Consider the following 27,574-nt stretch of genomic DNA (forward strand, 5'->3'; position numbering starts at 1 on the left):
CCTCAGGAACTCTTTATATATGGTGGTTAGTCACAAAAAATAAAAAAATAAATCAACTTAAGTAGTGAAATTACCCTGTTTCAAATTCTCCGTGTTGATGCATATGCAGCAAACAATGCATTTTCACAAAAACAAAAAGTTTACAAAAACAGCAACGCATTTGTGATGTGTATTTTACAAGCTTTCAAATGTGTTTTCAAGCTACAAATGGCAGTGTCTTGCCCTGTGGGTGTGAATGGGGGTTGGGAACCGCACTCTTCAGCGATTTAATGGCCATTGCTTAAAACACCTGAAGTGACAACGAGGGGCGATTCGCCTCAGTGCTGGCGCCCTTTTGTCTGCCAGTTGCTCTTTAATATGTTTATGACCTGCAGGATCTGCGATATTTACCGCCTTTGACGGGTGTTTTACACGTTTCACAGATCCGCGCGCGATTATTCGTGTTCGTTGCTAACACCGAGACGTAGGCCAAGCACGCCTGTGTTTCTATACTCCATTTTGGAAACGGTTACTTCAACCCCCACAAAACAACAAAGCGTAAAACAGTCGCAAATGTAGTTACCTGACGATCCTGACGTCTGTGTCCGATTCGACTAGGAATCATTCATATGATTCGATGCTTTCCCGTGAATCAGTACGACAGCGGCGCTAATTTCAAACACGTTATACTTTTTTATTATTTAAATGCTGTTAGATTTCGGTCCTTCTGAGACATTCCAAACTGGCGCGAAACCTGGGGATCCTTATTACGAGTTACCATTAAAAACAAATATGTATACTCAAAATATGGCAAGTTAGCCTAAAGTATGACAATACTGTCTTTAAAGAAGATTTTTAAATATATCTTTCTCTCGTGTTCATGCAAATTTCTATTCATTTATATATAATTATTTATTATGACTTATACTTCGTTTTATTTTAGATTCATATTATTTTTATTCATATTCGTACACGTAGTACATTTTGGGTTGATATACAAAAAGCACATTTTGTTATTGTTCTTTCCGAAAGCTAGCATTTGGAAGATGTTCTTTTCAAAACCACAAATCCTTTACCTTCGTGACCCTTTCCTGACTCTGACCCAGCGGAGAAACGTATGGCAACATTTAGACACAATAAATAAGTTCGCTTGACATACATAAACAATGTATGTTTGGAGGACTACAGGAGAGTAAAATGGAAGGACTGTGTAAAAAAAGTGTGCAGACACAGACTGAATCTGTAGATTCTACACAGCTTCATTAGACATAAAAAAAAATAAAAAAAGAGTTTAAGAGTGATTTCTCACCGAAGCAGCACAAGCCACCACACTGCAAGCAATTCTTCAAAGTCAGTTAGAAAAAAATAAAATAACGCTTAAAAGGTTAGTCATCTTTATTTCTAGCAACACGGAGACAGTCATTTAGAGAGAGTTGGTCATAAAATCTGAGTGACAGGACACTGTTCTGTCTGATCCAGGAAGAGTGTTTGGAACATGTGGTCGTAAAACTTGGGATGATAACGACAGGCCCGCTCACAGTCGGGGCTAAAATTCACCTCCAGTATCTGAGGCTGCATCACGCGTTCTCCTGAAGAAGAAAAACATTGTTTAACTCCTTTGTTTTGTTTTTTTCCAGGTTGTTATGGACGTCTGTTCCGCCATCGAATAAGAAAATGATTGTGAATTTTTCTCACAATTTGAAAATATAAAAAAAATGCTAAAATGTATGAAAAATGCTAAATAGTAAATTAACTGTCATTGTTTATCTCGCAGGAACTGCTCTGTTTTTAAGGGTTTTTTTTGCAAGTTTCAAGCCTTTTCTGATCTGATTTTGCAGGGTATAAGAGTACAAAAATCTTTACTTTCTCTCATTCTTCTCATTCACTTCTTCACATTGTGGTGGTATTTTTGAATACTTCGTTAAGTAGTACATGCATGAAGTATTTTACAAAAGTAGCAAGAGAAAAGGTGGTATATGAGAAAGAAAAACAGTGACGTATACAAGAAAAAATACCACTGCTAGCAGTGGGGAACCTTGAAAATTAGGAGATATAAGGTGGAGAAGAGCCATCTTTATCACACTCTGTTTCAAACTGAGGTTTCTGTACGACTGTCTGACAAGAATAAAAATGGTGAAATTTGTTAAACTTCTCTCCTAAACAAAAGTTAAAGTTAACAGCATCCTAATCTTAATACATGTAGCATGGCTATTAGAGAGAGTGCAACTTGACCAACTATGGTATACACCTTACCTTCTGTCATCTGGTCCCATTTAAGCATGAGGTCAATGGCGTATATGGCTCTGGAGGAGGGGTAGGCACAGACCCCGTAAGGAGCGGGGCGGCAGGAAGCTGCTTGGAAAAGCTCTGAAAACGCTTTGAAGATACTCGCCTGCAACAAATTGTGGAGCATATAGTGAGAGTGTTGCATGTGTGCGAGAAAATCAAGAACCAAAAGTGACAACTTTTCAGGTCTGGGAAGTGTTTAAGCAAATGGATACTTTCACAAGAGACCACTGGTGTACTGTACGTGGTGAGATTTATTGTAGCTTTGTTTAATATTTAATATGTAAATAAAACTATTTTGGTTTTTACAAGATTTTTAAAAATTTAAAAACATGTTTTTAATGCATTAAAATTTTCCAGTGCATTTTTGACATTTATACCAACTTATAGCCCCACGACTTAAAATCCTCAGATCATCTCTCAAAAGAAAGTGTTGTCAACGAATATATCATTGTACTTTCTTCTCTTCTCTTCTGTGGCCAGGCTGTTGACTCTGTTTTTTTTTCTTATTGTTCATCCATTATCAGAAATTGTACACAGTGTTGTGCTCTCTCTATATTAAACTACACAAGACGCACATCCAAATTATTATAAAGAACTGGTTCATCTCTAGTTGATCTAATGCTTTACATTTCCTTTCATTAGTGACCTGCCCAAGTCATCAATTCAGGAGATATTTGCAAACAGAGTCTAGTGAAAATGAATAGAAAACATGCTTCACAGCCATTTCAACCATTTTGCATTTAACGACTCATGCAAGGAACCGAAACCGGAATAATATGTTTTGATCAACATGACAAAAAGCAACTGACAATATAAGAAATAGCAGATATTAGTGCATAATCATCTGCATGAATGCACCAAAGTGTTTGTGAGATTTAAACCAAACACTCTGTGCTGTGTAATGAAGAGAGTAACTTGGTCAGATGGATTCGTAAGATATTCATGATTACTAAATGTAATGTACGAGTAACTGATGCAGGAACATATTATTGTGGCTGGATGCGTACCAAACAATTGAAGTTTATGTGAAGACTGATATTGGATAAATTTGTCCTGACACAAAGGGTGTATTAAAAACAGACATAGACTATATAGGAGCACACGTGCACTAGCACTCGTACAAAGAGAAGTACTGAAAAATGAGGTAGATGGAGAATGATAGCTCTGCATGCAGCTGCGAACAACTTGGAAAACACAACCAATACATTTTACATACAATGTAGACCTCGAAAAAAGGTTTGGCACCCTATGGGGTGCCTGGGGAACCAGGATTCTCCAAACCATCATACCTATCGCTTTACTGATTTTGACTGCATTAATAATAGCACCTTGTATAATGCAGGTTTTGTTACTCGTTCATTGAGAATCATTGAGAATCTGAAGGATCTGTTGAATCAGATGTTTATTTTCCAAGTAACCTTTGATTTTATTTTATTGAGTTTATTAGGAATAAGGCATTATATGTCATGTGTCTTATGAACCTATTGGTCTTCACTTTCATGTTTGGTCTCATTTGATTGGTGATTCTCTGAAAGTGTTCCAGCCAGGTGTGACCCAGGAGCACGGGAACCTAAACACCAAAAGGTTTTCACAACTGAATTCGGGATCTCTTTGTCTGGTCTGAGTATATAAGGAAAGTGACAAAGCACAACAAGGCGCGATTCTGTAGCCAGATCGGCCCGTAGTGTGGTGTGTGTCCTCATACACTACACTATGTACTTTTTAAAGACCAGGTATAATGACCTTTTAAGTTTGTTTTATTTTGTTTTGTGTTATTTTTGTACTGCTGATCAGTTGTGCAAATGTCTATGAATTTGGAAACTATTCTTGCCTGGCAAAATAAACATTAATCTTGGTTAACTTATAATATTGTCCGAAATAACTTTTCTAGTAGGTTAGCGACTTCTGAGGTTTTCCGCATTGTTGGCGTGCTAGGGTGAGTCAGATCAACTCTTATACCCTGCAAGTCATTCTAGGCTGCCAGGTACCAGTTCCCTCTGCTGCATAGCTCAAACTTGCAAGGTTTTTTTTTTTTTTTTTTTTTTTTTTTTTCAAATAACTGGTACAAACCACAAACTGGTAGTACTTGAAGGGCACATTGTACTCAGCCATGAATGGACTTTATAACTGAGAGAATTAATCCTCTATTACTGTGTGTGTGTGAGCAAGGTATGACAATTGGTCTAGTCCCTTTTCGCCCTGCAGGTATAGTTTCAGTCTTTCATTCCTTATATAGACTTGCTTTGTATCTAGTCTGCTAGTTTTGTGAATCTTCAACCCGTATATGGAGTGGTCTTTTGTGCTCTCCGTAGTGGGCAGTTGAGGCATGTCCAGCTATGCAATAGAGGTCAGCGCCCCATAAGGGCTATAAAAGCTGATGTTTTTCTCTCTGTGTTAAGCTGCATTCTGAATAAACCAGATTTGATTTCACTCGTGTGGTTTGTTCCGACTGCTGCTTCCAGGCGCCTGAATTTGTTCTGTACTGCTGATGAACGGACACAGGGGGACGCATACACTGAAGAAGAGAAGTTCTTACAATAACTAGTCAGGTTTAATTTAGATATTCTGTCCTTTTGTGTCACATCCCATGATGCATAGCGTCATTTCTGATAAAACACAACGTTCTTTGCACATCCGATTTGCATATCAGATCTTGAAAGTGTATAAAAAGATTCCTCTTCTTCTTTATACTCCTACAACTTCCCCTTTTCAGGGCTTCAGTCTTCTAGCGGGGTGCACCTTAAAAACTTTGACTTAACTTGTATGAAGGTTTTTATTTCATTCAGGTGGTACCTTTACTTATTTCAAATAGTTTTTATTGATTGTAGACTGTGTTCGTTTAATCATAAGGGTATTGTTGCTAAACTGTACTAACAGTTGATGCTTCGAAAATTATCATCAAGAGTTGATTTTTCATTTTTAATTCAGAAAGCTGTCTGATTTAATCCAAAATATCTTTATTTGCGTTCTGAAGATACAGGTTTAGAACGACATGAGGGTGAGTAATTATGACTAATCAATGACGGATAATCATAATTAAAAAATGACATTAAATGATAATTATATGAATAAAAAAAAAACACAGAAATGACAGAATTGTTCTTTTTGAGTGGCTATCCGGTGGGTAGGAACATTTCTACCACACCATAAAAATAGTTGTGAAATATTATTACAAATTTAAAATCACTATTTTCTATTTTATTAGATTTAATGATTTATTTCTGTAATGATATATTAAATCTTCATCAGCCATTTCTCCGGTCAGATTTGAAGGCTCTTTTTATTATCAATATTTTCATGGAATCGTAAAAGTATTAATTAGCTAAAGAATAAAAGGCATGAAACCTGACGTTAGAAGCCTTTTGGAAATCTGTGCATGAATACTGCTGGCATACAAAACCGAATATAACCGAAGATAACAACTGTATGATGTGGTGGAGATGGACAAATTGAAACTGAAGTGCATAAAGCCATACCTCAACCTGTTTCCATGGATACTGTGGATACTGGCTCTCAAACATTGGGATGAACTCATCATAGTGAATCTGACGGAAAAACAAAACCATCAATCATCTAAGATCAACTCTACAGAGCCAAACATACAGCCAAAGCAGAGTTTTAGTACCTGTTTGAGCTGCACATCAGTGGCGTAGTTCATCACAGTGTAGTGCTTCTGATAGTCATCAAAGTGATCCAGCGAGAAAGGTCTGGGAAAAAAAGACAAGTATCTTAATGCAGTTATGTTCACAAACACGGTGTTATATGCTTGCATATAATATGTTCATTACATAGAAACAAGTTTGCTAATATAAAGTGATGTTAAGTGTTGGAGAATAATTAGCCGAGAGACAAAAAATACCTATGTTCTTACATTCTTTTACAAGCTAAATTCTTGTCAGCAATAAACTTGATTTATATTGATTTATAACTCATGGGCTGCATTCCAGTTTTTTCCCACTCTTCCCTCGCTAACTTCCCTCCATTGTGGACCACAAAACCAGTCAAAAGGGTCAATATTTGGATACAACTATTTTAAAATCTGAAAGCACAAAAAAAAAAAAAAAAAAAAAACCTTTAAAGTTGTCCAAATTAAGTTCTTAGCAATGAATATTACTAACCAAAACTTTTGATATATGTTTACAGTATGAAATTTACAAAATATCTTTATGGAACATGATCTAATATCCTAATGATTTTTGGCATTAAAAAAAACTATAATTTTGAGCCATACAATGCATCTTTGGCTATTGCTAAATACTTAAGACTTGGTTTGTGGTCCAGGATCTGTAGAAGATTTCTATTCAGTCAAAATATGGATTTATCAGGTGTAATCAATGTGAAACTAGTCATGTATATGTCATGTGACTCCTCCATTAAAATCATGCCTGGGTCACATGCTGGCATAGGGGGAAGCCTGAAGTGTGTGGACACACAGACATGCGTTATCTGTAAAAGGGCCTGTTGGAGTTGTGCATTGTTGGAATTGTGTATTGACATATATGCACCTGTGGCCCTTCAGTCTCAGTTCGGTTCACTCTTTGTTCTAGGTCATAACATGACCTCCATATAATATCTTGGGCTGGTATGGGCGCGAGAAGAATCTGAAGGAGTGAAGATTCTGACGCACAAAAGATATGTAGTTGATGATAATTTACGTGGCCAACATGTTTGAAGTCTTTGTTTGTTCATTCCTTTTTACTTATCTCACCCTGTCCTTTCCTATATAAATAAAGCAACTTGTGATCTGAGCTTCGGAGGCAAAAGAGAGAAACCTGCTTTTCTCCCGCTTGCAACCGACAGCGCATTCCTTGCAAGCTAAAAATCCAAAGAACTTGTCTTGTGTTTTATTTCGCTTGAGTTGATCCTTCCTGGTAAAGAGCCGTTTGAGTGAAATGGTCTCAACAGGGCCCTCTTTCTTTACCATGTGTTGGGGATGGATAGCAAGTAAAAGGGCTTCTTTTTTTATCATAACACGTGTTTGGGCCCCTTCTGTCCATTATTGTAGACATAAGAGCAATTGTGGTAAATGTATAGACCACGCCTTAAAAATCTGTATAAAAGACACAGCCGAAAAACACTCTGGAGGTCTCCTCTGCAGAGAGATACTTGGCTTTATTCCGTTGGTAATAAAGTCTATCTTTTGGCATCAAAACCCTTCGACTGAGTCCGATTCTTCACGAGAAATAAAGGAACTACGACCACACACTGGATGACATTATTAAGATTTGGATGAATGGTGTGGATTGTATGTTGGAGTTTACTTGTTAGCAAACCGCAGCCAGAAGACGTCATATGCATAAAGACGCAGAGGTTCCACAGAACGCAGCAGCACCATGTAGCGGATGTCGAACTTCACCATGCCCACCTCCTCTCTGTGAAACAGCACAGGGTCCTCCAAGTACTTACTCACCACCTGAGAAAGACACTTACAGGTTAAGTCCTGATGGGCGTGATTTTGATTTTGCAATATTGCACAGACATAGCTGCGTTTCCATCCACCTATTTTTATGCACACTTTGGAATAATCGCATAAAAACACTTGATGGAAATGCCAAGATGCGCATGAATTCAGAAAATGTGCATTAAAAAAAACGTGCATAACCGAGTCAGATAGTCACGTGACTTTGCTCTATGAGACAGGATAGGTTGAACAATCTCATTCACACAGCAACTAAATGTAGTTATAGTCATTCTGAAATGGATGAGAAAAGTCTTTAGTCTAAGTATTTCTGTATAATAACCATCTTTCACGTTTAATTCGAAATGTAAGATTCAAACTGAACATTCTGTGCTGTGCGTCTTTAACTAACCTTATAAATAAAAATAACCTTATTTTTGTAATGTGTCAGATACTTTTCTAATGACTATAAATATGACATGTCGTTGAGTCTAGTTTGTGTTATTCTTGGCTCCCGGGTCCTGATTCCTCTGCTGCACAGCCTAAGCTTGCAGCACATCTTCGACTCAGATCTATAAATTTATTCTAACATGAATCAATGCTTAAAAGAAAAGCTCATTTATAAATGAAAATGTGCCCTCGGCCGTCCAAGATGCAGATGAGTTTGTTTGTGCATCAACAGATTTGGAAAACGGATTGGAAGACTCAAGAATATGAAGAATCAAAATATGAATTAATCTGTTATGATCAATGTGAGAACAGGCATTTATGTATCATGTTATTCCCGTTTTAAACAAAATATATAAGGAGGTCTTTTTTTCAACTTAAAAATAACTTCTTTCAGTTACAGCCAAACTAGGTTAAAAAAAATGCTTAAAAAAATGACAACAAGGTTTTTTAATATACATATATGTTTAAACCTGTATGAAATGTGCAGACACTCTCTCGGTTTGGTTCTCTCAAATAATAAAATCTATCTTCTGGCAACAAAATCCCAGGATTCAGGAGGGAGTGGAAAGCACCACACTATCAGCAGCCTTCATAAAAGAGAGCTGGAAGTTTCTACAGGTTATGTCTATACTCTAGATGGAAATGGAAATGACTCGGTAGAGGAAGAAGTGGGATACCTTTGGGGTGCTCTCTCGCTGTCTGATAATGTAGTTGAGCTTGTCTGTGATGTGTGTGTCCAGACCGCGGGCCAGATTCCAAGGTTTGCAGATCCAGTGGTTATCCAGTCCTCTGAAATTATCATTGAAAAATAAGTTGTCAAGCATTTTTTTATTTTATGCGATGAATCGACATTCAAGAATTTGCATATTGTCGTGAGGAATGAAAATTTGGCTCAATTTGCTGGACCGTCCTCTGACATAAGAAAAAGAAAGATATTGGAGAAAATCCCTGGAGAAAATCCCTGGAGAAAAATTTATATTATATACAGACTTTATTTAAACTTTATTACCAACAGAATAAAGCTGAGTATCTCTCTGCAGAGGAGACCTCGGCTTTATTCTGTTGGTAATAACGTCTATCTTTTGGCATCAAAACCCTTCAACTGAGTCTGATTCTTCGCGAGAAAGAAAGGAACCACGACAAATTGGCGTCACAAACAGGATTGGAAAGAAGCAGCAGAGTGGAATGCCACTTGGGGTGGACTTTGACGAGCAACACAAACGGTGGCCACCAAAGAAAAAGGTGTTGTTTGTCGGTCTGCCCTTGGTGGTAAGAACACTTCAAATCTGCTCCTCCGAATGTAGAGAATATAAAAAGGAGAAAAGGGTTTCCAAAAGAAATAGCTGCATGCACATCTGTTTTACTGTTGGGAAGGCCTCGATGGATAGCCTAAATTGAAACTGGACGGTGTAGGCAGACATACATTGCATGCAATGGTCTGTGTTTATTGACTGGGCCGGAAAGGGACAGAAATAAACGGGAAACAGATATAGTATAGAAATGATAGGAAGCGCGCAGAAGGTCTGTGGATACCGCCCTGTAAAAGGTGTTTGGGAGTTATAGGGGACTGAACGGGCAGGCTGTATGTGTCTAAAACTATGTCTGTGTCCGGATATGTGTCTGTGTATTGGATGGTAAAGCTTTGAGAAAGAAAGAAATTCTGTATGGCGTAGGTAAAAAAGCTAGGCACCCACTCTTAAATTTCCCTTGAGTGAAACGCAGCTAGTGTCACACAGATTTTATTCTTTTATTCTTAGATTTTATTAATACAGATTTGTATTAATAAAATAGTATCAATACAGATTGAATCAAGATGCTTTATATGCTTTTGCCTGGTTGATGTCTTTGTGAAAGAGAAGGTGAGAATTTCTGAAGATCAGAGCAGTAGAAGTGAGATCAAAGCATTAAATTATGTAATATATTAAACATATTAAGAAATAATTATAAAAGCAGAAAATAAAATAATTAAAATATGAGAGAAGAGAAGAAAAATATAAAAAATTAGTTTGAGGAGTTTTGCATACTGAAGTGATTGTAAAGAAGAATATAAGAATAGTAATTCATAAAAAAAGTGGACATGCTTTAGACAGAAGGACACAAAATAAAGACTAAGATAAGAAAAAAACAAAAGGTTAGAATAGTTAAGTGGGGAAATAAATAGCAAGTTGAGTTGCTATATAAGAAATATAAATATAATTTAAGGATTATAAGGATTGTAATATAGGAAAAATATGGCAGCCACCCCGGTGGAAATGTTAGGATTAAAATATTCACTGTGTAAAGAGCTGATTAACAAGGTATCAAACAAATGGCAAAAAAGAACTAAAAATATGATGACAAAATGGCCAAAAGAGGGAACCTTTGACGTAGCATTATGTGAGGAAATGGAAACTCTGATTAAGAACTATAAAGCTAAAAGCATCAGTAAAAGAGAGAAAAAAAGAGAGGCAAAACGAGAGAAAGAGAAAGAAGTCATAGCCATGTTCAAAAAGGAAGGAGAGGATGAATTAAAAAGTATAAAACAGGCAAGGAAAATACTGAAGGAGGTAGAGAGAGACAAAGAAAAAAGAAACACTATTTTCTAAACCACCACCATATCCATCAGAAGGAGAGTTTCCAATACTAAAAGGTACAGGAGAAGTCTCATGGGAAATGCAGATAGAAGGGCAGATAGAATTAGAAGAACAGAAGGAACTAGATGTAAAACCAATGATGCGACAGACAAAAGAAACCGAGAAAGGGTATCTACCACTGGATTGTTATAGACAGGCACGAATAGCATTAGAAAGGATGAAGGAAAGAAAAAATGGATATGGGGAAGTTGTTAGATGAAATAAGATTTTCTGTGATTTAATGTTGACATTAAGTGACTGCATGATGGAAATTTCCAGAGCAGATGTGTGTGCATATCTTCAAGGTTGCTTGTTCTCTCATATCTTGGACTCCTGCTTATCGCATACCAAGGCCGCTTTCTCGCAAGTTTTGGGAAAACGGTCTTAAACTCAGAACTCAACCTTGGACGAGTCACGCTATGATGATTAAGACGTTCCACTTTGTGACATGGTGTGTTTTCTTATCTTTTCACAATAAAAAGGAGGTTTCCTGGTGGGGCTTTCAGATGCAAACCAAGGCAGACTGGAAAACGCTCTTGCTTGCAATTGAAGACGTCACTTGCGAGCTCTTTGAAAATAACAAACAAATTGTTGTGTCTTTATTTTAACAAGAGTGACTTCGGCGGGAAAGAATCTTAAAGGGGCATCCGGACCCAACAGACGTGTTAGAAGAAGTGTTAGAAGAAAAAAGGAGAAAAGAAAGAGGAATTGAAGCACAAGTAGAGGCTATGGAAGAAGAAATAGAAGCAAAAATTAAAGAATCAGGAAGAAAGATACAAAAGGGAAATAAAATAAAAATAATTGGCCGCAGCCTAACCGAGGTACAATGCAGGGCCCAGCAAACCCTTGGGGAGGTCCCAATCAGGGCTATTAATGGTGCCCAGAGAATTCCAATGGGGAAAATCAGCTTCCAATGTTAACAACTCAAGCTGATCAAGAACCTATTATGCAAATTAAAATAGAGGGAAAAACCCCACCCATAATGTTAGACACAGGAGCAGTTTATACATGTTTAAATTTAAAATATGCCTCACATCTCCCCTTGTCTGGAAAATTTGCAAAGACAATAGGATTCTCAGGACAAATGCAATTAATTCCAATGACAGCTCCAGTGCGTCTACAAACCAATAATCAAAAGTATAACCATACCCATCCTGGTCTCAAATCAGCCTCCCGTCAATTTGTTAGGAAGAGATGCCTTATGTAAACTAGGGTTACAAATTTGGTGTTCTCCAGAAGGGATATATATAAACACAATAGCAAAAGAAAAACAAATGATGATTGCAGAGCCAAAAACTAATGTCAATTGGCTAGAACAGACAATCAACAAGTGGGGAAAGTTTATTGAGGCTCAGATTCCTGAAGCACACCTACCAAAATCAGAATTTCATTGCACTGTGATATATGATCCAGAGAGAGATGAAACAAATATAACAAAAATAGCAGGAAGAAACAAAAGGACAGCAAATTGAAATAGTCTCACAGTATCTAATAGTAGGTAAACAGGGAGCAGCTTTAAATGTACCAGAGGGTAAATTTATGGAGAAATGGTTCAAGGTAACTAATTCCATCCCACACGTTGCAATATATGTAGGAAAAAATGGGAAGTAAAGGATATAGGACCAATGATGAGAAAGGCAGAACAAAGCAAGTGGGAACCAACAGACCATCCGTTGATTTTTCATTCAGCTAACAAAGATTACATAAAAATTGTATGTGCAACCAGTATATTGGGAATTAAAATCATGCCTGGGTCACATGCTGGCATAGGGGGAAGCCTGAAGTGTGTGGACAAAACTAAATTGACTTTTCTTTACCATGTGTTCTCGATGGGTAGCAAGTAAAAGGGCTTCTTTTTTTTTATCGTAACACGTGGTTGGGCCCCTTCTGTCCATTATTGTAGACATAAGGTCAATTGTGGTAAATGTATAGACCACGCCTTAAAAATCTGTATAAAAGACACAGCCGAAAAACACTCTGGAGGTCTCCTCTGCAGAGAGATACTCTGCTTTATTCTGTTGGAAATAAAGTCCACTGTTTGGCATCAAAACCCTTTGACTGAGTCTGATTCTTCACGAGAAAGAAAGGAACTACGACAAGATCAATTTCTTGTGCCAATAATTTTAGGGACAGATGTGCTTTCTGTTTTTCTTGTCATTTCAGTAAAACTATTCTTTACATTCAAGTGATATGAATGTGTGTGATGTTCAAGTTGCACAGACGTGAACAGTCACTGGGCAGCTATTTCAAAAGAGAGTTATCAAGAATATACACTACCTTATAAGAGTGTTTATCTGAGTACATGTATATTTATGTATGAGAACATGAATAACTAAAAAAAGGTTACTATTTGCATAAACCTTAAATCATAAAGAGCATAAGCATAACTGTTCAATTTCAATTCACCAGTCTGCAACTGCATGCAACGTAAGACGTGTCCTAGCCAGGACTTCTACACTGTCCAAAATGTCCAGATTTCAGCTTTGTTGTCTTATTGACATGCTCTTTAAAGTCCTCACATATTATACATGCATGTATGTTTGCTTTGTTTTGACAGTTCTCTGCAGATCCCATCTTCTTGCACACCATGACCGACTGCATTCACTTATATCCTTGTAATGCATGGCTTCAAATTCCTCATTTAATCCATATTTAATCAAGATATTAATCAGTAAACAATTAGACTTACTTGATTGATGTTTGACTTGTTAGTTTTGACTTTAATGCACACTAGTGTTCTAATACATGGTAAACACATCTGTACTTCCCAGGACCTTCTTGACAGGCCTAGGTACTGTGACGAGCGGCCCCGAGGACGGATCAGCGTTGCCCTGGGAACAAACCAGGAACACCTTCACCAGCCACTCAACGAAGGATTCGCCACACCTGGAGCTCATCAGCCGCGGGCCAGATAAGCCCGGCCAGGCGACGGCTTCAGTGAGCCACGAGACTCGGGTTGCACACTAACTTGTTGTCTTTCTCTTTATCTCCCAGAAGCCTCACCGTGACGAGCCTACCTGAGCTAATTCCCCGATTGCCTCACCGTGGACTCCCTCACCACTCCGAGCACTGGAAAGCACTGAAGACAACGCTCCGCTGCACTCACCGGACTCACCGCTACACTTCCCCCGGACGCACCGCTGCATTCCCCGCACGCCTCGAACTCACCGCGCACCTTCTGTGTATTATCTAATAAATACACCCTCCGGGGGTTTCACTGCACCTGTTTCTCTTGTGCTTCCTCTGCCTCGCCACAAGTGGTGGAGAATGCGCGCAGTTTTAAAGCGCAAGAGAACAGAGAAAACAAAGAAAAAGGAAGAACGCTGTCGCCGCCTTTATTAAAGGTCCCCCACAACATCAACTTCTCTCTTTGTTTTTCCCCCAGGAAAGCGCTCGCTTCCCGGCGAAGATGGAGGAGTTCCTCCAACGCCTCTCAGAGGTTTCTATTCGCCAGCAACAGATCGTCGAGCATTTGGCCACCCGCCAGAATGAGACCGAGCAGGAGCTCGCTGCCCTCCGTGCCGCCACTCGACCACGCCCCGCCGTGCCTGATCCCCGGATGCAAGCCACACAGCTGATACCCAAGATGTCCGCCAGCGACGACCCGAAATCTATCTTGAGATGTTCGAGAGCGTCGCAACCACTGAGGGATGGGACCGGCGGGATTGGGCACGCGCGCTGGCCCCGCTGCTGTCAGGAGAGCCCCAGCGCGCCTACTTCAGCATGCCGGCCGACCTGGCGAAGGGATATGATAACCTGAAGAAGGAAATCTTGGGCAGGGTCGGTCTGTCACCGGTCTGCGCAGCCCAAGCCTTCCAAGAGTGGGTCTTCCAGTCTCGCCAGCCGGCAAGGACCCAGGCCGCCGAACTTACTCGGCTGGCGCAACACTGGCTCCTGGACGGGACACCAACCCCCGCCATCATTGTGGAAAGAGTGGTGATAGACCGGCTCCTGCGGCTCTTCCTCAAATTATCGCCAGGCGGTCGGTATGAGAAACCCCAAGAACGTTGCGGAGTTGGTGGAGGCGGTCGAGCTGGCGGAAGCCGCCCAGCGTCCGAGGCCGGGAGCGGGCGCCATCTTTTCCCGGAGGGTGTCCCAGGAGCGACGCGCGCCGGAGGGCACCAGCGACCGATGGAGAGGCGGCGGTCCCGACCGCGAGAGATGAGCCAATGCCAACCGAAGAGGCCTCAAACCCCTAGAGCGTGGCTGGCAGGCTGCAGCCTCCACCGGGGAGCTTCCCACGCCGCACCGAAAAATCCCCATCGGCCTGAATGGACAGAAGTTCAGCGCCTCCTTGACTCTGGCAGTACCATTAGCCTGGTTCAGTCCCGCCTCCTACCCCGCGCACGGAACCACGGAAACAGCTGCCACTGACCTGCGTCCACGGGGACACCAGGAAAGTTTCCACCCGCCTCATCACCGTGACGACGGCCGGAGGAAGCTGGCCCCTGGAGGTGGGTCGTCACGGGATCTGCCAGTACCAATCATCCTTGGCGGGACTGGCCGGGCTTCGAGGAGGCGCTACACACCGCGACACAGCCTGTCAGCCCCGAAACCCTCGCCGGAAGAGGCGAGAAGGAGAGGAAACCGCCGCCCTGCCGTTCTCCTAGCATCGGACAGCGGAAGAGATGGTGAGTCCCCTCCTCCTACAACTAATGTTTTCTTTGATGTGTTCCAACAGGTAGTCGGAGGGGGCCTGCTCGGCCGGGCTCAGCGGGAGGATGACCGGCTCAAGAATTGCTGGAACCAGGTACATTTCATGGATGGAGAGGAGACGCGGCCCGGCCCCCATCCTCTTCCCCACTTTATTGTGGAGAGAACGGCCTGCTCTATTGTGTCGCCCGGCGGGGGAGGAGGAAACGGCTCCTGGTGGTGCCCCGAGGAAAGTGGACACCATTTTGGAGCTCGCCCACGCCCACCCGCTGGCCGGACACCTCGGGCCGCCAACACTATCAAGAGGATCCGGGACCGCTTCCACTGGCCGGGCTCGACGGAGACGTGAAACTTTTCTGCCAGGCCTGCCCAGAGTGCCAGAAGACCTCGCCCCGCCACCTCCCTAGTCCACTTATCCCGCTGCCCATAATCGAGGTGCCCTTCGAGCGCATCGGGATGGATCTGGTGGGCCCGCTGCCGAGGTCTGCCCGCGCCACGAACACATCCTGGTGATCGTGGACTACGCCACCCGCGGTACCCGAAGCCATCCCACTCCGCAAAGCCACCGCCAAGGCGACGCCCAGGAGCTCTTCACCCTGTCCACCAGAGTGGGGATACCCGGGAGATACTGACCGACCAAGGCACCCGCTCATGTCCCGGTGATGGCCGACCTCTGCCGGTTGCTACGGATCCAGCAGCTGCGCACCTCAGTGTACCACCCCAGACGGACGGACTTGTGGAGCGGTTCAACCAGACACTGAAGCAAATGTTGAGAAGGGTTGTCTCCGAGGACAAACGCGACTGGGACCAGATGCTCCCCACGTCCTCTTCGGGTGCGTGAGGTGCCCCAGGCCTCCACCGGCTTTACCCCATTCGAGTTGCTGTTCGGTCGACAGCCGCGAGGCCTGCTGGACGTGGCAAAAGAGGCCTGGGAGCAGCAGCAGCAGCCGGATGCCCAGAGGTCGGTCGTGGAACATGTTCAAGCCATGCGGGACCGGATTGAACGGGTGATGCCCTCGTGCGGGAGCACATGACGCAGGCCCAGCAGCAACAACAACGGCACTATAACCGCCCTGCACAACCCGGGAATTCCAGGTCGGCGACCGGGTCATGGTACTGGTCCCCACCAATGCATGCAAATTCCTGGCCACCTGGCAGGGCCCATATACCGTCCTGGAAAAGATCGGCCCGGTTACCTACCGAGTCCGCCAACCAGACCGTCGACGTACCGAACAAATATACCACATTAACTTGTTGAAGAAGTGGGTGGGGACTAGGGAACACCTATCCGCACTCACCGTTCAGGAGGGCCCGGTCGTCGACACCAATGCCCTGCTCGCTCCCGCACAGAAGACGGAACTCCAACATCTGGTCGGTCAGTTCTCGGATGTGTTCTCGCCCACGCCGGGCAGACTAACCTCCTCCAGCACGAGATCCGGACCCTCCGGCGTCATCGCCCCGCAGCGGCCCTACCGGATCCCTGAGGCTCGCCGGCGAGCTATTGAGGAGGAGGTAAATCAGATGCTGAAGTTGGGGTGATTGAACCATCGGCGAGCCCGTGGTCCAGCCCCATCGTCCTGGTTCCAAAACCTGACGGCACCCTCCGCTTCTGCAATGACTACCGGCGACTCAACCAGGTCTCCGAGTTTGACGGATATCCCATGCCCGTGTAGACGAACTGCTGGAACGTCTTTGAAGGGCCCGGTATATCTCCACCCTCGATCTCACCAAAGGATACTGGCAGGTCCCGCTGTCAGAGGAAGCCAAGCCAAAACGGCTTTCTCCACCCCGCGCCACTGGCAATACGGTCCCTTCCTTCGGTCTACACGGGGCACCAGCCACCTTCCAGCGACTAATGGACGTCTTACTACGACCCCACCAACAGTACGCCGCAGCCTATCTTGACGACCTTGTGATCCACTCGGAGACCTGGGAGGACCATCTGGAGCGCCTGCGGAGGGTGCTTCGCGATCTTCGACGGGCTGGACTCACCGCCAACCCCAAGAAATGTCACCTGGCGCTCTTCGAAGCGAAGTACCTGGGTTACCGAGTTGGGAGAGGACTGATCCGGCCACAGGAGAGCAAAATCGCCGCGGTCCAGGAGACCCCGAGGCCCACCAACAAAACCCAGGTACGCGCCTTCTTGGGGTTGGCAGGGTATTACCGTTGTTTCATCCCCGACTTCTCCTCCATAGCCGCCCCTCTGACAGACCTGACCAGGAAGGGGCAGCCTGAACGGGTTCTGTGGAACCCTGACGCAGAGGAGGCGTTCCGGAGGATTAAGGCCGCACTCACCTCGGACCCTGTCCTGAGAGCCCCGGACTTCGGCTGCCCCTTCCTGCTACAGACGGATGCTTCTGATGTGGGTCTGGGAGCCGTACTGTCCCAGATCCAGGAGGGTGAGGAGCATCCGGTCCTATATATCAGTAGGAAGCTGACCCCCGCCGAGAAGAACTACGCCGCGGTAGAGAAGGAGGCCCTAGCCGTCAAGTGGGCAGTCCTGGAACTGCGGTACTACCTCCTGGGCCGGCGGTTCACCCTACTTACCGACCACGCACCCCTACAGTGGATGGCCAGGGCTAAGGACACGAACGCCAGGGTGACCGCTGGTTCCTCGCGCTCCAGGACTTCCACTTTGACGTGCAACACCGCGCTGGGACAGCCAACGCCAACGCCGACGGCCTATCACGGATGTGGTCGGCTTTTGCAGGTCTGTCAGGGTCTCCCCACCCACCCCAAATTTCCCGTTACTACGTTCTGCTTTATCCACCAGGACCAGGACAGCGCTTGGGGGGAGGTGACGAGCGCCCCGAGGACGGATCAGCGTTGCCCTGGGAACAAACCAGGAACACCTTCACCAGCCACTCAACGAAGGATTCGCCACACCTGGAGCTCATCAGCCGCGGGCCAGATAAGCCCGGCCAGGCGACGGCTTCAGTGAGCCACGAGACTCCGGGTTGCACACTAACTTGTTGTCTTTCTCTTTATCTCCCAGAAGCCTCACCGTGACGAGCCTACCTGAGCTAATTCCCGATTGCCTCACCGTGGACTCCTCACCACTCCGAGCACTGGAAAGCACTGAAGACAACGCTCCGCTGCACTCACCGGACTCACCGCTACACTTCCCGGACGCACCGCTGCATTCCCGCACGCCTCGAACTCACCGCGCACCTTCTGTGTATTATCTAATAAATACACTCCGGGGTTTCACTGCACCTGTTTCTCTTGTGCTTCCTCTGCCTCGCCACAGTACCACAGGAAAGAAGGGTCCCAAGTATACAAAGCCAATTAATAACAGAGCTTTTACTTTTTCTTCCTTTCAAACATTAAAGAATAAAAGTCAAATACTGCCTAAACCTCTTTTTTTATTGGGAATAGTACCTGATAAGAGTAAGAGCCTAGCTACTAGACCTCAAAGTAGTTTCGTCTGTGTATGTGCATTTGTGCAATTATTTACTTAAATAAATTTGTCTTCAACTGGTTGCATCTCTGGGGTCTAATTATACTAGAGACCTGCTAGAAACATGCTAGTCACTTGTGAATCATGCTAAAAACTTGTTAGCTTGCAACCGAGTGCCAAGAGAAAAAAAATGTGTTTTGATAACCTCCCATCGGAATGAACGTTCAAAAGGTTGCAGACGCTTCACCTCGGTAAATGTCCAGATCATTTTAGGTCCAAAGATGTGAAAAACCACAATGCTTAGTATATTTGAAGTCACAATTCATAGGGCCAGGGCTGACCCTTGAAATACGTTGTGCTTTTCATAAGCATGAAGGCCTTCGCTTATCTGATCTTGCTAAGGTATAAGAAGTGTATGAACTGCACCCTTCTTTACGTTTACTTCCTCCTTTATTGGTTCTAAATAAAGTCTAAATAGTTCAGAGCGGGAAGCCAAAGGCGAAGATGAAGCCAAGATGGCTATCTTTGGATCACAGTGTCATAGACATGGGGCTGGGCTCATTTAACTTGGGGCAGCAAACAGCCAATCATAAATCACCTTAAACTCTTCCTAGCCACACCCTAGCAACCACTGTCGAGCAACCTAACAACCCAAACTGACATATCTTTAAATCTGAATGTCATAGAGACATGGGGCTTGGTTTATCATTCATACTGGCAAATAGCCTTTGGACTAAAATCATTGGTAGTTGCCAAGCCCCTCCCTAGTAACCAAACACAGTACCATAGCAACTGTTCAGCAAGACCTAGATCTATATACAAAAATGTTACATTTACTATAGCTAATATATTACATTATATACTACTCAATAATACAATTAATAGAAATAGAGCATAAAGCAAATGCAACTACCAGAGTTTACAAATACAAAATAGTTCACTAGAAAATCGGAAATGAGCAAGAGGCATAGAGTTCATTCCCATTTTATGTTTTATGCTTATGTTAAAATCCAAAAATGTACAAATGTGCATCTAACAATGAAGGAAAGTGAAACAAATGAATGCTATAACTAGATCTGTCTTACAATTAAGACATCTACCTAGTCTGTGCAATCTTGAAATGTTTTGAAATCATTCTGTGACTCCTAGACAGTTCTTCAATAATGTATGTTTTAACCAAGCACCTTTAGTCAGATCCAAGTTTGTGAAGGTTGTTATTGCAGTCCCTATACATGTTTTTCCAGCACTGTGATCATACAGACGCTCACCTCTCCTGTCTCTGTAGGTAATGTCTGCTGAACTGAGGGAGCTCAGTCTGTAGATTAAAGGTTTTAGGCAGCCACGGCGCCCCCTGACCTCCCCTGGCTCTCCGTGCCACAGATGCCAGGCAGTCTTTAGTGGTCAGCACCGTCTCACAGGGGAACTGGTTGAGCAGGACATGAGGCCGTTCCTCACTTAGTTTTCTAAAAGTAAATGAGTCGGTTGAGCAAAGAAAATCACTGCAGTAAAACAAGAAAAAGCCTGAGCGTGAACGTGCTCACCTATAATCTCGGATATGGGAGAAGGCCCAGATTATATCAGCTTCTTCCTTGTTTTCAGTAAACTGGAAACGTGGATGCTTCAGATGGTCTAAAACCTGCTTCATCTCAGTGTAGACCCTGATTTGTGTACACAGGAAACGGCAACCAAGTGAATAATACACACACATAGTGAATAAGAATCATGCTTTTTCTATGTTTCAGTCAAATATTTTCTATATTATGCGTGTAGGCATATAAATACAGGTACTATTCAAAGTATAAATACTTTGTCAAGAATGTGCATGAGAATAAGCATTTTCCATCTGCTCTACGGCCTTTAAAATTTGCTGGAGAGCTATATTACATAAGCTACATAAATAGCAAACATTAAACCATACAATAAGTTGCCCAAACCAGAGTGTGATAGAGAAAGCAAAGGATACACACCACATAAGAGTGTGTGTTAAGCAGTAAAGGGATTGTTGTGGTTGACTGAGGTTAAAGTGATTGTTTCATGCCTATGTCTAATCTGTGTTTGCATTTTTGGTGCCAACTAGTATACTTGCTTAATCTTGCTTTAATACTTGTTTTATCTGAATACTTGACAGCTTTGAAGATTTTTTTAAAACCCCGCCAGCCTTGAAGGAAGAAGAATGTTTTTAATTAGACGAAGAACACAAAGTGCTGACTTTGTGACCCAAGATTTATAGATTTTCATTAGGGGCTGTAAATTATTGCATGTTTTTGTCCAACTGAGGACGTTTTAGGAGCTCAATCTTTTATAAAAGAGAACATATATATTTTATATCTAATTAAAACTAACAAATTTTTACGAATCATCCATATTTTACAAAAATATGATGGATTAAAATGACTGAAATATGAATAATGATTAAAATCTGAATAAAAAGGGTTAGATATTTGGATTTTAGACACAGAACATAAACCAAAAATCATGGTCAGACAGTGAGACAATGTTTAAAATATAAATGTAAAATCATTGCTTTCAACAGAAATGATCCCAATTCAATATTCTCCTTTTTAATCATGTCTGATTAAAATTGTTAGTAAATACATTAGTAAACAGTTATTAAACAAATATTGAACTTATGAAGAAAACTTTAAAGTTGCAAAAAACACAAAATAACCTAAAAGTATAAACGCAATGACTTACTTCAGCACTTTTCCATCTGGTACACAGTAAGGCTGGATGTCTATAGGAAGTTGCTCTTTATTCTCCTGCAGAATCGTCTGGAAAAGCGCAGTGATGTGGAGAGAAAATGGCACTTAGTGATTTAACAGTTCACGTGCCAACCACCAATAAGATCCCACACAGACAAACACTTCCAAAGCAAATAATATTTTAAGAATAATTTAATTAACTCACTTCATAGTAAAGGTCAGACGGTTCTTGGACGTCGTCGCTCAGGGCCTCGAGCTCATCAGGCAGCCATGGTAACAGGCGGCATCTCCTCACCAAAGAGTCTGTCTCTCCATATGCAAAATCACGAGTCACCTCATCTGATCAAGTCAAATTAAATCAAAAATATACATTTGAATAAATCACGTTTACTCACAATGCTTAAAGAATCATCAGTTTAATGTCCTTTTTAACAGAAGCAACTTTTACTGACATTTTTATATGCGTGCGAACCTTTGCATAATACTTAACCCTTTAAAGCCTACTGTATCACATGCAACATTGTGTTTCTGCAGGAGTAATGATCTCATATCAAATATTATTTTTTTGATACAATGGTATTAACAACAGTGTTTCTTTAGAAAATTATCACCTGGATTTTAAAAAATGCTAATTGTGACCTTTTTTTTTGCATATCCTGGCTTTCTCACAATTCTGTTTTTCTGCCACAGCATCAAAGGCAATTGCAATTCTCACCATTATTATGCAATATCATCATCATCTCATCTGGCTAGATTTATCTGCATCTAAGTATAAGGATTTTGCGATGCTATTATAAAGAACGAATTGATTTACATTTACAAACTATTTTACAGTACGTTGTGTCCATTATCATGTGTACCAGACTACAGAGAGTTAAGGACTTATCAGGATCAAACAAGCACAACTAATTGCTACGTGATAACTAGCCAAGACGTAAACAACTTGAAAAAAGGTGTGAATGATAATCTTCTTTGTTTTTTTCTGTTTTTTCTGGGGTGGAAGACCTAGAGCCCTAGAGACGGCAAATTGCCTTTTGAATGATAAAGGTCCTGTTAACATCTGATATTAACACCTGCCTATTGCGACCTAAATGTCTGCCTGCTACACCTAACGGAGCATCTTCGTTCTGTCTTTTATCATCATGCACACACACACATGTGAAAAAAGCTCATTTCCATGGGGGGTGCAGCCTGTGGTGTAATCCCCTTTGTTCCCTGCGGAGCATTAAGGACAGATAGAAGTCTATTTGATCTTGTCATTCAAGACATAAAAAGAGCGAGGTGTAGTATTAGTTCTTTAAAGCATGCAGCGATACGGGGATACAGGCTAATGAAGAAGTTAAACCTTGACAAAAGTGATCAAAATGAGATTAAAAAAATAAGACCATAAAATGAGATCCTGTCAATATGGAACCAGCAAGTCTGAGTTAACTAGTTACTCCTCCAACTATTGTATGAGTTATAATATCCCCATCCGGCACAGCCAACTTTAAGATGTTAACTCAAGATAAGTGGGCCAGAAGATGGCACATTCCAGCTATCACATGAAGAATCATGACCGAAGACGAATGCCAGGGAGATTGTCCTCCCAGGACTTCAAACAGCTAAAAAACAGATTCCTTTTTGAGACCTTTTGGCCTCTTCCTTAAACACAAGACTAAAGTCCTCTGTGCCTTTCTAAACGGCACAGGGACTACCTTTGCATGGCAAAATAAATTAGGTAATTCCTAAAATCACTCATGTTTGTAATCAGCCTAGTCTAACTTTTTTCTCTCCATTGTAGTTGTCACTCTGATATGGAATATTTTATTTATTTAGAATGCAATTACAATCACAAAACACGTATAAATATATGCATATTATGTATAAAGTTCATGTCGTTATGACACACAACTGACTTCCCAATTCCATCGTTTCAGAGAATTATGCAGCAGAAGGCAGACGCAGTGCAAGAAACGAACAATACCTCAATATTTTTCATAGACTTAACTCAATGCAAAGACACAATTAATGATTAAGGTCAGCGATTTTGTCAAAAGTCCCTATAAATACAATTATTAACTCCCTGTGACCTGTTTCGCTTACAGTGGCACATCAGTAAAAAAATATTAAGCAACACTTTCTATAAAGCCTGTATTTATAATTCATTATAAGAGTATTCTTAAGGCATTTTAATGCATACATAATGCATTATAAAAACCTTACGTGTTATAACATCTCACGAATAACCATAAAACAACTATAATATTTATATAATATTGGTGTATTGAAATTAAGAAGTTATGTTTATCGATGCAATGGAACACTCTAGTTCACTAATTACATACAAAGACAAACTAACACATTGATTATTTCATCTACTTTATAATAATTGAATGCATCTATGTTTTACTTATCTTTTAAAATTGAATCATTAGTTTATGAGGTAGAATATGATTGTGATTTTGTGTAAGAATGAAAGAATTTCTGTATGTGACTGCTGCAGATGAAAAACGACTTATGGACTTATCTTACGGAGACTCCGTACCAGGAAAGGATTGAGCGGAGAATAACCAGACATCAGTGCATAAGATGGGGTGATATGTTTTAACCATTTAATGCAAGAGATGCAAGGTATTTTTTGTCATTTCGAAATGTATACTTTCGACTGTAAACCAGATCATTCTCTGCAGAGAAATAAAAAAAGACAAAACCCTGTTTGGATTTTCACCTCGATTAATAAGAAATTTCAGTTATGATTATCAACTTTTTATGATTTATGCAAAATGCATGTAATCCAAATATGAATCTCTTTAGTTATGCATATGCATAGCTATCATAAGGTTTTACATATACATATTTACATTGGAATAAGTATTCTCTATATTAACTTCTATGTTGAGATGTGTCCTGAGCAACCCAGTTGTTATGAAGAGCTAAATTAGTGACAATATTAGATCTGTACATCTATGTGTATGCGTGACCTAATGTACTTCGGTTCTGTTTCTGAGTAATTTGATTACGAGAAATAAAGCGGAAACGAAAGAATATGTTTTTATAGCTCATGCATGCAAGGCGTCGAAAGGCGTGGAATATGACACTTTTAATATATTGCAATCAAGTGTTAGATTTATTTTGAATTTAGAGCTCCGAGACATGGGGTAAGGTGTGAGTCTATTAATTTAACAGGCGTTTAAGCATAAAATGCTGAAGCACAATGAAATATCTCATCACTTTTGACCTGGCACAAAGCAACTAAATCAAAGCAGCAGACACAGTCTGCACTCCTTTAATAAAACAAGTATGTTAAAGCCTGTTATCAGAATAGTCAAGGATATGCACTCAGGGAAATCATCCACCTAGCTGGAGACACACAGGAAGGTGTATATATGGCTGTGTCTGATATCTGTTCAATATTACATTAATATAGCAAAATACCTGGAGGTGGCGATGTATTAAAAATCGCTTGCTCTGTTACACATATTTGTGTATGCATACCTCCGTTCTCCAGGTCTTGCAGTGGCCACAGCACAGAGTAAGCGATCTGCTGTGGAGCGTAGAACAAAGGAGCCATAGAGAAAGTCGGCTGGGAAGAATGCTGAACCCGCGATCCAAATTCATCCATGACGTACCACACAGGCACCTTTTCTTCTGCAGACTGAAGCATTGTCATTATCATCAAATCAAACGATCGCACTAATTAACATATCAAATTAATTTAATGATCATTTAATCAGACTCATGCCGAAGACCAGAAAAATCAGAACAGATTTGGAGAAATGTAGCATTACATCACTTGCTCAGCAATGAATCATCCGCAGTGAATGGGTGCCGTCAGAATGGGTGTTCAAAAAAAACAAAGCTGTGTTAGTACCAGCTCTATAAGCAAAGGTTCTCAAAGAGCAGGTTGAGTACAGAAAGTACACACTAAACTAGAGTTCTGACCTTCTCTCTATATATTTCCTCCCGTCTACAAAACTGTATACAGAACATACGATAAAAGACACTGGTCATATTCGCGCCTGATCTAGTAAAATAATTCTAACACTTGATTGCAAGATATCAAAGTGATATATTACATACTTCTAGACGCCTTACATGCATGCCACAATATAATACGCTTCTCAGTTCCGCTTTATTTCTTAGAATCATGCTACTTTGAAATAGAGCCCAAAAACTAAAGTACGAACACACACATATACGCATATATCACTCTAATAAAAAGTCAGCACAGAAAATCCTTATTTCTATAAAGTATATGTAAAAACCTGATCACTATGGGATATATATGCATATGCATTACTGCACTGATTAATATTTGCATAAATCTTAAAAGTAAATAACCATAATTCATACTTTTTCATTGGACAAACTAAGCAATATTATGGATAAAATGCCTTGATGAATCTGTTCATTACAAACATGCAGCTTTTCACTCAATTAATGGAGTGGTGTGGATTTTTGTGACGCATTTATCAGCTGTTTGGACTCTCGTTCTGACGGCACCCATTCACTGCAGAGGATCCAGAACTCGTTTACATTTCGGGAGGCCTGGGAGTAACAATTCTATTACTCCTTTAATAGACTTTTCTCCTTCTCTTACCCCCTGGGAAAGCTGATAGGTTTGGTTGTATTTCCACATGTTGTCCAGGACCAGATCCACGATGTCTGGATCAGGTGCCTCTCCGTGAAAAGGCAAACCCATCAGACTGGCCATCCGGATCAGCAGTCCAGGAATCTCCAGCAGCTGCTGCCGGGCGCTCTCCACCCTGTACGTCCAGGCGTGATCTACAAGAAACACACTACAAACCACAAGAAAGAGAAAGTCAATAAAACCATAAGTCATGCTCATACAATGAAGCAAGGTGCTAGCAAATAACAGCAATTGAATTCGTTTATTTCCAGTATCCACTTCACCTAACACTCTGATTATGCGAAAAGTATCGAATCGAGAAAGTTAGAGCCTAGTTACAGTCTCGGGTCTTCCACCTTAAGGAAGAAACTATGTATTTGTGTGTTATCATCTTTATTACAGTATAGGTCTAGGCTATTTTTAACATTTTTAATTTGCTCTCAAACAACTTAAAAAGGTTATTTATTGCACCCACGTAACGACAATAGAAACACTTAAATTGTTACTAAATTGTATAAAATCGTTTGCTAAAAAAAAAAGGTGGGTGCACACATAAAAAAAGCTAATTTAAAATAGTATAGGAATTAGCCTATTTAGTATAAGAAAGTCTAAAAAGTTTGCTCACCAAAAAACAGGTGCATTCTTAATGAATCACTCAACCGAAAACGAAACACGTCACACTAATTTCTATCACACTGATGATCATCAGTTAAAAGTCTATTTATCTGCTCATGTGTGTTTTCTCAGCAGTCCCCAGCGATGATATTCACCGTTGCTTGACATTCCTCTATATTAACCTTAAAAACTTCCCCAGCGTAATTCAGAAACCCTACATAAAAACACACATATAAGATATTTTTCCTTGACTCCTTCATCCTAACAAACCTCAAAATGCTTCCAATAAGACGAGCAGGGAGCCTCTCTAACAGCTCGCTGCTGCCCTCACCTGGTTGGATCTGCAGCCTGCAGGCCGTTTTCTCTGGTCACAATCACTTTATAAGACAGATCATCTCCAGGATTGACTCTGCGCTCATCCTCCTCATCCTCTTCCACCTGCATGATCCCAAACACCTCACCAGCATCAAATACCTAAAGGAGAAAAGGAGTGGATGAATTAACCCGCCCATACCAACACTGGAGTACCTGGGCTTAAACGCAGAACACCAAGTCTATTATTTTAAAGTCTTCTGACTATTAGTTAACGAAAACAAATGCACGAACGTATTAGTTAATAACTCGGATGTCACGAAAGTAAAATTAATTCAATGCCCTGTCAAACTGGCACTGGAGTGTTTACCTCATTGGCAAGTTTTAAATGCAGACTCTTCCAGTAAAGCGGAGGGATTCTCGCCGCCTTTAAAGCAGGGCTGTGCTGAGAGAGGAAGAGCTGATACTCTTTATCCTCTTCCCCGCTTTCGTTGCCGTTCTGCATCTTTGATAGTTTTCTTTCTGACAACTCACACGTGAACCGTGGAGCGG

At 41.5% G+C, this 27,574-nt stretch overlaps 1 protein-coding gene across 1 annotated transcript; it reads right to left on the bottom strand.

Annotated features, from left to right (window-relative positions):
• Positions 1-1,356: 1,356 nt before the first annotated feature.
• On the bottom strand, positions 1,357-27,574 carry ttll12 (tubulin tyrosine ligase-like family, member 12). Its single transcript, XM_043237959.1, has 14 exons — positions 27,393-27,574; positions 27,042-27,184; positions 26,066-26,264; positions 24,961-25,120; positions 21,689-21,822; positions 21,476-21,552; positions 20,323-20,439; positions 20,050-20,244; positions 8,794-8,905; positions 7,530-7,681; positions 5,894-5,975; positions 5,745-5,813; positions 2,233-2,371; positions 1,357-1,568 (listed from the first exon to the last, which is right to left on the bottom strand). Exons 1-14 carry the CDS (start codon positions 27,525-27,527, stop codon positions 1,417-1,419), a joined length of 1,866 nt encoding a protein of 621 aa, XP_043093894.1. The 5' UTR covers positions 27,528-27,574; the 3' UTR covers positions 1,357-1,416.

Source organism: Puntigrus tetrazona, chromosome 4 (assembly GCF_018831695.1).
Source record: "Puntigrus tetrazona isolate hp1 chromosome 4, ASM1883169v1, whole genome shotgun sequence".
NCBI classification, from domain to species: Eukaryota; Metazoa; Chordata; class Actinopteri; order Cypriniformes; family Cyprinidae; genus Puntigrus; species Puntigrus tetrazona.